The 12,944-nt window shown below is 48.2% G+C and overlaps 3 protein-coding genes across 3 annotated transcripts; 2 read left to right on the plus strand and 1 right to left on the minus strand.

Annotated features, from left to right (window-relative positions):
• Positions 1-1,317: 1,317 nt before the first annotated feature.
• rcoA (putative transcriptional repressor TupA/RocA) lies at positions 1,318-3,649 on the plus strand (the record flags this gene model as incomplete). The annotated part of the gene is made up of 8 exons (XM_043279954.1): positions 1,318-1,438; positions 1,639-1,720; positions 1,804-2,120; positions 2,194-2,717; positions 2,790-3,257; positions 3,310-3,442; positions 3,496-3,571; positions 3,625-3,649. The coding sequence occupies 8 exons, from the start codon at positions 1,318-1,320 to the stop codon at positions 3,647-3,649; spliced, it is 1,746 nt and encodes a 581-aa protein (XP_043137582.1).
• Positions 3,650-6,297: 2,648 nt separating this feature from the next.
• ACHE_50259A (uncharacterized protein) lies at positions 6,298-6,546 on the minus strand (the record flags this gene model as incomplete). The annotated part of the gene is made up of 1 exon (XM_043279955.1): positions 6,298-6,546. One exon carries the CDS (start codon positions 6,544-6,546, stop codon positions 6,298-6,300), a length of 249 nt encoding a protein of 82 aa, XP_043137583.1.
• Positions 6,547-11,326: 4,780 nt separating this feature from the next.
• ACHE_50260S (C2H2-type zinc finger protein) lies at positions 11,327-12,932 on the plus strand (the record flags this gene model as incomplete). Its single annotated transcript, XM_043279956.1, has 4 exons — positions 11,327-12,178; positions 12,237-12,290; positions 12,347-12,520; positions 12,594-12,932. The coding sequence occupies 4 exons, from the start codon at positions 11,327-11,329 to the stop codon at positions 12,930-12,932; spliced, it is 1,419 nt and encodes a 472-aa protein (XP_043137584.1).
• Between the last annotated feature and the right edge of the window lie 12 nt (positions 12,933-12,944).

Here is a 12,944-nt window from a genome sequence, read left to right on the forward strand (position 1 = left end):
AAGGGATTTGTTGTTTTAGTAATAAGAGTCCATCACACCAGGCGGAACTCTCCAAGCCGTTCCGTTGCGCGAGGGCGGCGATAATATGCCGACTCCTTTCGGCCATCTAGAATGTTACTGCATCCGTACATGTACACAATTGAGGGTTTTAGAAGGTACATACCAAATGATTATCTACTGCCACATACTACTATGTACATACGAGCACTCTGTACTTGACACGACAATAAGAGTATCCATACACGTACCCGTACGGGATCCTTCACTACTGCCAGGTACCGTTCGCATGGCCTTATCTGATTGGGCTTTCTGAGTCTGGGGGCGGTTGAGGTCATGTGATATCAAATTTCCATCTGGCACTGCATTTACGGAGTATTACCACTTGTATGCGCCACGGGGAACGCAGAAGATAGTAGATGAGAATGCATGATAATGCAGAGAGCACAGCATCACTCGTGTCATGGAGCTGGCTCGATATCTGACTTTGTACTTCGTAACCTGTCATACCACGCTGAAACCAACCCCAAAGGTTCTATGCTTTAAATTCTGTAACCGCTTGATGCATGTGCATCATGGAATCGATGCAGCCATGTTCCGAACATCCACCACGCATTGTCTCATGGGGTGAAGCACAGAATTCTGAATAGAAAAAGTGAGGTTGCACCGATGATTTACCAGCTGGCTGGGTCGGTCGAAATGATCGATTGGTACAGAGTAGACTGTAAGAATGCGCCTAGCAGAGGACGAGTCACAAATGAATGGTCAAGATGGGCTCATAGATGTATCTACGAAGTACTCTCGAAGTACTCTGTGCATACCGACGAGTACGAAGTCATGTGACGTATTAGTCCCAGAATGGCAAGACAGACTAGTGTAGCTATGACCCACTGTCCCGAAGCTGCCGCAGCCGCACTTTTCGTCTAACCGCCTTTCGCTTCTCGCGCCAACACCGAGCCGCAGCCGCCCGAGCCCAGCCCAGCCCTGATCTCCGACTTGCTTTGAACTGTCTGTCACCTTTTCCCCCTCCCTCTCACCTTTGCTTTCTTTTTTTATCCACCGCCGCCTGTTCTATCGCCACAACTCTTGACCTTGTCACAGCGGGTTCTTGTCCCTGCGCGCTGTGTTAGGTGGCAGCACTGACTTCCCAACAGTCTCGTGTGTGTCGCTATTCCTACCTACCTCCCTCCACCGTCGACCCACTCCATCGTCGCCGTTGTCGCAAGCCATTGCCTTTTCTATTCCGTCCGTTTTGCTATCGTGGTTCTCTGCCACAACTCTTCTTGATCAAGCGGTCGAAACCAACCACCAACACGCGCGATGTACAACGCTCATCGCGGGATGGTTCCCGCTCCCAACTCCCGTTTGACGGAGTTGCTGGACCAGCTACGCCAGGAGTTTGAGAATCAGTCGAGGAGCACGGGAGAATTTGAGCATCAATGTGTGTATAAGTTTCTTTTCTCTATGTTCTACATCCTTGTTTGGCTTTGTCCCTTTTGCCCCATCCCGTGTTGCGACTGTTCGTGAATCGATGACGCGGTCATGCTTCGACCTTTTCGTGATATCTCCCCTCTCTCATGCTTTGAAGGCACTCACAGAGTTACCTGTCGAGTTCCCTGGTTAACTGACTAGACGCAACAGTAACCGGCCAGCTACAGGAGATGGAAATGATTCGCCAGAAGGTCTTTGCTTTGGAAGCAGCGCAGGTTAAGATGAAGCAAGAGTTCGTGATACCTCCAGAAACTATCTTTTAGAGTTGGAAAGGTTGCGCGAATCATTTTCTAACGGTCGGACTTTTCTGTTCAGCTACGAGGCGGAGATTCGAATGCTGCGACATGAGCTGGAATCACGCGGTGTCCAGACTGTTTCGACCCATATCGCTGGCCCGGCACAGCATGCTGGCCCTTCTCAGGCGCCACCCCCGGCATTGGGCCATGGTCCCAGTAATCTGTTTGGTGGAATCATGGCCAATCAAGGAGGTAGTGCTCCCGATCCTGCCCAATCTCTAGATCAGAAGCCTCCCCAGCAACATACTGTTCAGCAGCCAGCTTCCGTGGCTCAACCAGGAGCACTGCCAGAGCCGCAGAGCTCTGGGAAACACCAGCCAGGTGCTGCTGTGAATGGTATGTAATCGTTTTTTCGCCATAGTTCCCTGATGGCTGACGCGGATCATCGTGATTTTTCCAATTCGTACAGGCTATCCTCCTCCGCCTCCTACAGCTTCCCCTGGTCCCAAGAGGCCGCGTGCTCCCCCCGGTCCAGCTACCCCGCAGCAGACTCATCAGATGGCTTATCCTGACCCCCGCGCGTCGCCTCAGATCGCTCGCCCCACCCCTCCTGGCCAGGCAATGATTCGGGAGCGACCAGGCAACATGCTGGCAAACTGGAACCCCGATGATCTCCCTGCTTCGCAAAAGCGCGAGGGTGCTGACTGGTATGCGATTTTCAATCCCGAGGTGCAGCGCGTGCTGGATGTGGAATTGGTGCACCACCTTGTGCACGACAGTGTCGTTTGCTGTGTTCGCTTCAGCCGTGATGGCAAGTATTTGGCTACTGGCTGCAACCGGTCTGCGCAAATCTTCGATGTGACCACTGGACAGAACGTTGCTATTCTGCAGGATGAGAGCGTCGACAAGGATGGAGATCTTTACATCCGCAGCGTCTGTTTCAGTCCTGACGGCAAATATCTGGCTACCGGAGCTGAGGACAAACAGATTCGAGTATGTTCCCTGTTTCCCGGTCTTGACTTGGTTATCATGGGTTGATTGATACTAATTTTCTCACGCTAAAAGGTTTGGGACATCGCCGCCCGGACGATCAAGCATGTTTTCACCGGACACGAGCAAGATATCTACTCTCTCGACTTTGCCGGCAACGGTCGCTATATCGCATCAGGCAGCGGTGATAAGACTGTACGCCTCTGGGATATCCTTGATGGCAAGTTGGTGTACACCCTCAGCATTGAGGATGGTGTGACCACTGTTGCCATGTCTCCGGATGGACACTATGTGGCTGCAGGATCGTTGGACAAGAGTGTCCGTGTCTGGGATACCACGACCGGCTACCTGGTCGAGCGCCTGGAGACCCCTGATGGCCACCGGGACAGTGTGTACTCGGTTGCTTTTGCACCGAACGGCCGCGACCTTGTCAGCGGCAGTCTTGACAAGACCATCAAATTGTGGGAGCTCAATGTTCCCCGGGGATACAACAGCGGCAGTGTCAAGCCCGGCAAGTGTGTGCGGACGTTCGAGGGCCACAAGGTAAGCCCATGTTTTCCTTGTTCCATTCGTTCGATATTAACAGACATGGCAGGACTTTGTGCTCAGCGTTTGCCTTACGCCTGATGGACACTGGGTGATGAGCGGTTCGAAGGACCGTGGTGTTCAATTCTGGGACCCGGTTACTGGTAATGCCCAGATGATGCTTCAGGGCCACAAGAACTCTGGTGAGTTGCATTCAAGTTCTCTCAGAGGAAAGCTCTAACCTGTGACAATGTAGTTATTTCGGTTGCGCCCAGTCCGACTGGCAACTTGTTCGCTACTGGCAGTGGTGATATGCGGGCACGGATCTGGAGGTGAGTTCTCTTCTATCTTTCATCTGGGAATGATTGTTAACAAAGGCAATTAGATACGCGACGTACACTGGACGGTGATGGGAATTTGACGATCGGAAGCTTCGGCGCAAGTGTGACTCTTGGTGTAATTCTGTTTCTTCGGTCTGCGTTATGTTTATGCACTGTTTCTCCATTTTCTCTAGTCATTTTTCTGAGTCTGTAGTAGCTGGTTCAATCTTGGCTTGGGTTTCTGCGTTCGATTGTCAAAGGCCTTTTACCGTTTAAGAAATGCTACTTAGTGATCCCTCAATGAAAACAGATTTGAGACTTAAAAACTGAAAGTACGGAATGCTACTACTACTAGAGGAATTGATATTTTTGGAATCGAGGTGCGGCTAAGGTGCCTTGTGAGGATACCGCACATGGTCTCTAGTATGTGGTACTGTTCTCTTGAGACCCTGTCCGTTGCTTTTTCGAAGTAGATCGAGGCTATCACAGGCAAAAGAGGGGGAAAAAAAATTCAGGGGCAAAAAGCAAGCAAAAGGTGTTGAATCTAGTTCCCGAAAGTTCTAATTTATGAGATACCTCAATCTGTCAACCTTAACTTTGTTCAGCATCACGTTCTACGGACTACTCCGGAAATAATGCCAGTATTATGTTATGTACTCCGTTTACCATGCTAGAAACACGCCAGGCGAGATATCAGTTTCGATCACGGTGATAATGGAGATCACAATAATGACAAATGTAAATTATGCAGCAGATACATGTCCACGGAGTTACCAGTACAAAAATAATTCCGATAATCCTGATTTGAAATGACGATTTGATTCCCAGGCGTGTGACTTGCGGGAATATCCTGCATTATGCATTTCTTTTTCCTTCACCTCACATGATACTTCAGCCGTAAGCAAACAGGGATCACGTACTTTACTTCATTTCACACCACACGTTCAATCAGCCTCAGCCTCAGCCTCAGCCTCGCTCTGCCTACAGTACCCTCCCTTGACTCGACCGAGTCGAGTATTCAGTACGCGGACTGTGCAGTACTACGATGCAAGCACGGAGTACAGAGCAAAGCAAGCATTGCAGGGTCGTATTCACCTTTTACCCGATCTGGTATGGATGCTCCTCCTACCTTGGCTTGGCTTACAAGCAGTTTGTATTACACTTAGCGGAGGAAACTACTGTATTTTCCAAGGTCCGCGTACGCAAATCACAATCGGGAATGCTGTGATTGGTAACTGGGGATGATGCGGTCAGCTATGGCCAAGTTTTTTTGGGTATTACTTGTATTTCTGTAATGCATGGTGTATATATACGGGGTACTCGGGTAGGACGACTGAGTCATGGGCAATGCATGTACTTTTGCATCTTCTGGAGAACAGGTTAGGGTTGCGCCAAATCACTGGAAATAGTATACGGAGGCCTGGAGTACTCTGTAGTGTCTCTTTCTGAGATGAGCATCGAAAACAGGCATTTTGTGTAGGTATGAACTGTATAGTTAAAGAGCAGGGCAGTTCAATATCTAGAATGTCTCAAGGTACTAAGTCTAGCTATATAAAAGCAAGTAAAAGCAGACTCGTCACCAGAAGTACCCAAACAAGCCCAACTCTTCCAGAAAACTCAACCCAGAAATATACGCACGATAGATTTTCCAAGAATAAGATTTTGGCCTGGAAACAGCAATAGCAAATGGAAAATCTTCCATATCACTTCCCTTTTTCTTATCATGATCAATACCAATCTCTCCCCGGGTAACGAATGCAGCAGCCACAAGCGCTGGTGCAAAGGCCTCGATTCCATATATATCTTCTTGATGATGTTGTTTTGCTGTCCGAGGCCTCTCACAGCATCCGCATTCTCGCCCGCAGCAACCACCACGTCCAGCACAGTCCTGGCGCAGCCATGTGCAGAGGTACCAATTGGGATCCCTTCTGTATGCCCTAAAGGCCGTCTCTTGAGAGCATGTAGCTATGCTTCCTCTAGTTTTTAGTATATTCGGGCATGATGCTATAGTTGCTTTTCTAGCTGTTGGAGTTCTTCCTCATATGTGCTAAACTGGGATGTTTCCATGGTCATTTCTTTGTCTTCTGGGTTAGTAGAAGAGAGTGCTATAGACTTGTGCAAAGCTTGGATCTTCTCTTGAACATATGCCTTTCTTTGGGTGATCCAATGGCCTTGGATATCTGCTAACGGCTTTCTGAGACCATTCTATATTGCGCTTTCTCAAAAGCTCAGATAGCCGCCAGAATATTTGCCAGCGTACAAGTTGCGCAAGTTGAATGTGGCCAGAATCTTCCAACTGAGACTCGAGTCATCGCATGTCAATCACCTTTTCGTTACTGCATCCAGCAGTGTAACGAGAGAAGATTGGCTCTATCTATGAACGACCGGCCTGAGAGGAGGATTTTTGTGAGTTTTTGGAGGTTTTTGGTTTCACTTATGTGCTTGTACCAATCCTCTCCGAGCTCTTGGTAGATAAAGACTCGAAAATAGTGTTGGCTGGAGATAAAGCAATTAAGTCGGGTAGTTGTGAACCTCAAAAGGGTCATCCTGGTGTTACTTAGCACTACTAGTTAGTTAACTAATTATGGAGTATGACACAGCTGCATCATTCGTATTCTGACGGAATAGCGAAGAAAGAATTGTAGCTTCATGGTCTCATCGAAACAAATAACTATAAATCGAGTCATGGAAAGAAGCCCGCGCTTTAATAATGACATGACACAGAAAAACATGGTACGTTACTTTACAGCACCACCTCCAATGAGTCTAGTCAAACGGATGTTGTTCGGGTCAAAAGGGGGACTCTGCGAGCTTGATGGTGAATGGTTTGTGCTCGCGTCACCACTTTCTTCTGTCGCCTGATAGTTATTTGTATTCTCTTCCCGCTGTTGTTGCCATTGCTGCCTTTCCGTCTCGTGACGCTGTCTCTCCCCTTGTCGCTCCCATTCCTGGTGTTGTCGGCGTTCTTGGTACTCCCTTGTATCCATTTTGCACGCAACGGACCACAAATCCGAACTGATAGATGATTAGCATGTACTATTAGCCGGTCTTGAAGATCTCCGTTACCTTTACTCTCCTTCGCCTCTATCCATCTATCCATTGCGCCGACGTCCCCAATGATGATGTTCGTTTTGTCTTCTGGCCCATTGATCCTATACAGTCAAGACGGATGGATCAGCAAATGTTCATGGCTGGACAACAAGGTTGAGATACTTACCATTTCTTCAGGAAAAGTGCGGCTGCATATACAGCTAGGAGAATCACAAGCACAAGGACGAGCCAACCCAAAAATTTCCCTTGCGATCTCTCAGGGATTCTCTAAATCTTTCTCTATCAACTTTTGAAACTCTGACTTACCATCATCCGCAGTCGTCGTTACCCCAAGCCTGTAGTGGGCCATTTTGATGCTGATTCAAAATTCTCGGTAATCGTTGTTGCTGATAATGGTAAGTAACACCCCTCAAAAAGGATGTATCAAAGAGATCTGTGAGGATCAAAACCATACGATATTTTTTTTTCTAAAGTATGGACGATCGGGAGTTTGAAGAATCATCCTTGAAACTTTCCGGGCACTACGAGAAAAAGGTATTCTACATTAGGATGCCAGGGAAGTCGCAGTCCTACGGCAGTCGCACTGGCTGGCTGTGGCCTACGAAGGCATTGAGGCGTACTTCCTACTTCGGCGCCTTCCTGGATGGTACGGAAGCTACCGTGAATGATATGTGGGGCCCAGGGGTTCTTTCCACTCCAAACATTCCTTCAAATGACATAAGTCCCTCGCGCTGATTGACTCGCATACTACTATGAACAGCAAATTTGGCATCCAAATGATTTCAGGCACAACTGCAGGAGGAAATAATTGTGCCGTCCATCTAGTCTGTTGACCTTCCCATGCTCGGTCTCGTGGCCATCCAAAGACAGGATGCACAACGTCGGCAAGTCTCAGCAGGCTATGTGAGACATCCCGTTCATCTCATCATTATAAAGCCATGCCTCATTGGACTGCGCTTTGAATTCCAGATGGATTATGCCAACCTCGAATGAGTCAGACTCAAGGGACAAAGTAATTCCCAATGCAACACGGTGCCATATCTTGATCTTTTCTCTTACCGTTCAATATACCGAATTTCTCAGTGTTGCAACACAGTTTGCTTGCCATATAGGATATGAGAACTACCAGGTTGCAAGTGACTAACCGGGGCCGCCGCGGCATGGGTTGGATATGTTGGATAACTGATACTGCCGGCCGATTACACGGTGCCCTAGCCACGGCCATCGGATAAACAGCAATGCGAACTCCTGGGTTCAAAGTTTATCACAGGCAAATTGCGTATAAGTGGCGACGGGGTTTAGACGAGATAACCACTGTCATTTCGTGTACGCCTCCCACTTGTCTTCGGCATCGCGTACTGCTCAGTAACATTCTCTCACGAAGTCTGCTTCCATGAACAACAAATCCTCGCTGCAGATAAATACATTCAAGGAGCTATGGGTTCCCTATCCATCTGCCCCAATTACTGTGACTGGGCTCCCAAATCAGCGATCAAATTCTCACTGCTGCACCTGAATGTCCTGCATCCTCAATGGTGACAGCCGGCTTGCGGACCTCTCAATGGCCACAGCTACCATCGTTGCGCGCGTCTCCTGTAGCTCTGTCTCCCTCACGGACATGATTGCCCACCCCTTATCAATCTGCAATAGCTTGTCCATCTTGCTGGCGTAGCTCGGTGATGCATCCACCCAACCCCGAACTGCAGAGATAGACATCACTTGACCCCGCTAAATACAATTCAGGTCCGAGCGTGACGGGCGATACGTAAACCCGCGCTTTCATTCGGGAGAGTATCCGACCCAGCCTTCGATACTGGACTTGTACTCACCCGCAAGCAGTTCCCCACCAGTTTCATTGGACAAGAAGGATGATTATACGGGTGCTGCCCATAGCCTTTTGCGTTTAAACTTATGTAACGTTCTGGTGACCTTATTGTCTGCTGTGGACGGAGTACTCCGTATACAGAGTACTGCATATTATAGAAGATATTTGCAGATATATAATAATGATACTGGTATTGACTTTGTATTTGGAAGAAATGCTTTCTTCATATAATATCTGCTAGGAAGGTTCGAAGAATTGGACAGAAATGCTGCTTGGCAGATCCGGTCGGTACCTTGAAGATCACGAGGCAGCGGATTGCCCACATCCAAACAGTTACGTACCTATGCAGGAAGCGTATTCCGTTAAAGTAAAACGGAGCGAATTTTTTTTCTTTTTCCTCATTAGCCGCCGAATTTCCAGGGCGATGGGCGGCTAACGGGATAAATTCGCAGATCTGCCCATGTGACCCCCACAGATTGAGCAGTACATACTCCGTAGTCCGTACGGAGGTTGGTAATAATGGTGATGAGATCGGTCGTACTCGGATTTCAGATTTAATTTATATAAAATAATATACTGGTAAAGTATGCGATCATATACCAAAGTACAAGACAACGATCGACCTCAACCAGTCGATCGGAGAATGCAATCCGCAAGACAAACTATGGTCAATACCCTGTCAGTGTCAGCCCAACAAGGTCCGGCCCGCGCAGAAAAAGAAATGAAAAGGGGCAGTACTTGTACATTATTCTCATTATTACATTGAAAGAGAAACCGATGTGATCCATCACTTTGTTCCGTCAAATCCGTCCTTTTTTCTCTTTCTGGGCTATCGACCGATCTCCCGCCCACGAGTAGGCACGGATAACGACAGTTGACAGGACAAATGATTGTCTAGCGGTCAGGAAAAAATATACATGTAGAATGGGATGGTTACACAACGGTCTTTGTTTGAGCCTCGTTTGCACAGGACAAGTACATCCTCAGTACTTGTACTCTCGGTATACAAATACATACACAGCAGAATGGATCTACAGAGGCTGGACATCGCCATGCGTCTTCCGTGTCCAGTGAGGCCAGTGATCTATCCCCGGACTAATTAGGAGCAGTTCATCGCCACAGAAATTGAAATGAATCAGGAGAATAACACTATGTACAAAAAGATCGATCGGAAGGCTCCGTCTCTCACCGGGAGATCTTGTCGCCAGTCGCGGCTATCCATATGTAAGGTAATAATTAAATTACATTCCCCGGTGGATCCTGGAAATACGCACACAGACTATTGATCGCCCGCGGCGGTCCGTCGAGTAGTTTGTCCCGGCCAAACCCTGTCCGGTGCTGACTGATGAACTATTCAGAGAAGAAATATCACGATGCGGAATGATCTTCTTATCACAGGGATTATTCGTTAGGAAGTGATGGGATTCGAATTGATACTTCAGACGGATGAACCCGCTCAAAGTAAGGACTCTCCCGTACAAATACGCCGAGTACGGAATATGTTAAAATTATCCTGCCGCAACTAGATGTCATTGGTCTATGCTGAAGGCTACCGACCCAAGCTAATATTACTCCATAGTACTCCATACTCCATACTCGGTATTTCACCATTGACCCGTTCTGATCGATTCAATAAGCTGAGGGTCATGGTCGTCACCGAACACTCCGTACGCACTCTGTTGAACATATTATTGTCGATCTGATTGGAAGCGCCCACGCCACGAGATGAACCAATCAGCTCCTGCAGTGCCTGCGTGGATGGCCGGGGGATGTAAGATCAGAACCATTTCGAGAGAAGACGCGCGGTATCGGCTGGAGTCAAGTGATTGCCTGTACTGAATCTGTACAGTCTACGGAATAGAGCACTCTCCTATTCTACTGTACCCGTACGATGATACAACAGCAAACAAGTGCATTACTGACAACGAACTATCGAGTCCCGTCACTGCGGTGCGTGATTGTCAGCCCGATCGGAATGTCCACTCAGCTTCCGCGATTGGCCGGCCTTGAACTACTGTATTTGTATTTTGGTATAGGTATCTGTAAGACTTGGCTCCACTTGGCGTGGGTTGAAATATTATAACACTGTATGTATGTATGAATGTATGTATGTACGGGTAAATACGATCAAATATTAAGCTCTCCTTTTTATTATTATTATTGTTATATTATTATTTATGATGATGATTTTTGTTTGTCTGATGCTTTGCAGATCGTATCGTCCCTGAATTTTCTCATTGGACACTTCGATTTCAGCTCAACTACGAGTCCAAACTGGCCCGATAATCCCTGTCACTGAGTCCACCCCCGCTGCTTCCACTGTCCTGGGTCCAAAACAAGATGAAAATTAAAATAAAAAAAGTAGAGGCAAAAAAAAAAAAAGAAAAAGGGTGCCGAAGTGGGTTGGCTGTAAGAGCCGGAATGTATATCAACTTCGGGATCGCCTCGTCGGTGCATAATCCAGACTCTCTACTGCTCTGTACTTCTGCTCTATACACCAAGACCAGACCCTAATACACCCAACTCGATCTCTCTTCTTCACTTCTCTGTCGCATCGACCCTAGATCTATAAAGACTCGGACCCAAACGCAGGCACAGGCGCATTCGCGGGGATTTATTTTTCTTTTTCGACATTTATTTAACCTTTTCTTTGCTTTTTGACTGTTCTATACCAGACTTTCTTTTTTTCATCGTTGTCCTTATTGCTTATTTCCTCTCTCACTCATCTGTCCGCATTGACCTATCTGTTCAAAAGACAAAGTCACGGCTGAACTGTACTCTTCTGGACAGTTGTCTGTCTTAGGGTTGCTGGTTCTGCATCCTCAAACCTTGAGAGACAGCATCAGGAACAGAGTTCAACAGCAACGAGAAGGAAACACAAGACCGTCGAGATGGAAACCGCAGAACCCGTGTCTTACGAATTCCCCGGGCATCCAACGGGCGCCATGGCTTCTCGTCGCATTCTCCATCCTCACATGAGTCCTAACTACTTCTATCCTACGACCACCTCGTTTCCTCTGTCATTCCACTCGTCTTCTACTGCTCCGTACAGCTTTGGTCATCCTCAACATCCTCAGCATCACCCGCCGCCCCCTCTCAGCAATCCTCATCAGCATCATCATGCTCAGCAACAGCAACAGCAGCCACAGCCACAGCAACCAACGCTACAGCCTCCAGCGCCATCTCAGTCCCATCCCAGCCCGTACCAACCGCATTTCTTCGTTCCAGCTCCTCAGCAGCCACCGCTTCATCCGCAGCCCGTCCGCCTGTCATCAGAATCACCGCCGTTCCAGGGCGTTCCCGACATCCGACCAGCCAAAAATGCCATCAATCAAGTGGGCAAAGACTCATTAGCAAAGGCCATCTCTGCATCTCAACAGAGCACTAACGGAGCAGCGTCACAGGACAAGTCTGCCAGCGAGATCGATTTCTCTACGAATGTCGATGTCCTCATGAAGGCCATTCAGTCCCGGGCTAGTTCTGAGCCGACAACAACTCAGCAGTCGTTGCCTCCGTTGCAACAGTTGACCCACGGGAATGCCGGTGTTTTCTCTCCTCCGAGTTATCCTATGGCTGCGGCGTCATCTATGACTCCTCGTGGGGGCTTGATGGTTGACGAGCCGATGTCTCGCTCTGGGAAGAGAAGAAAGTACACCTGTACGCTACCGCACTGTGGGAAAAGCTTCGCCCAGAAGACTCATTTGGATATCCATATGAGAGCGCACACTGGAGACAAGCCTTTCGTGAGTAATCACTGTCTAAATCAAGCAAAGGGGATCATGTTGGCTAATGTATTTACAGTTCTGCAAGGAACCCGGCTGTGGACAACGCTTCTCGCAACTAGGCAATCTGAGGGTATGTTACTATCGGATCTTTCCTTGACGTTGAACTATCATCTAACCTAACATTAGACTCATCAACGCCGTCATACCGGAGAAAAGCCCTTCTCATGTGAAATCTGTCACAAACGCTTCGCCCAACGGGGCAACGTCCGCGCACACCAGATCACCCACAGGGAAGAAAAGCCCTTTAGATGTCTCCTGGACAACTGTGGAAAACAATTCACCCAGCTTGGTAACCTCAAGGTTAGTCCCTCCTTTTCCTCCTTTGTGCCTAACATTGGACGTGTCAGATTCTAAACCTCAATCTATCCCACAGTCCCACCAAAACAAGTTCCACGCTTCCACCCTTCAGACTCTGACCGCCAAGTTCGCGACCGCAGTCGACGGAGACTTCATGAACCCACAAGACCGAGAATTATGGGGCTACTTTGCCGCGCTATACAAGAACAGTAACAAGGGGATCAAGGGTCGGGGCAAAGATCGCAAGATTTCGCCTTCTTCCAAATCTTCTTCGTCTGCATCCTCGGGGAGACGGTTCCAGGCTGATGACCATCAGATGCGTCGGGACAGCTATGAGTACGCCTCGTCGACCTACACGGGGAGCAGTGATGAGGATGACATGGCGCATTATTATTTGGCTAGGAGGGAGCATTAGTACTCTTCTTTC

Source organism: Aspergillus chevalieri, chromosome 5, assembly GCF_016861735.1.
Source record: "Aspergillus chevalieri M1 DNA, chromosome 5, nearly complete sequence".
Taxonomy (NCBI): domain Eukaryota; kingdom Fungi; phylum Ascomycota; class Eurotiomycetes; order Eurotiales; family Aspergillaceae; genus Aspergillus; species Aspergillus chevalieri.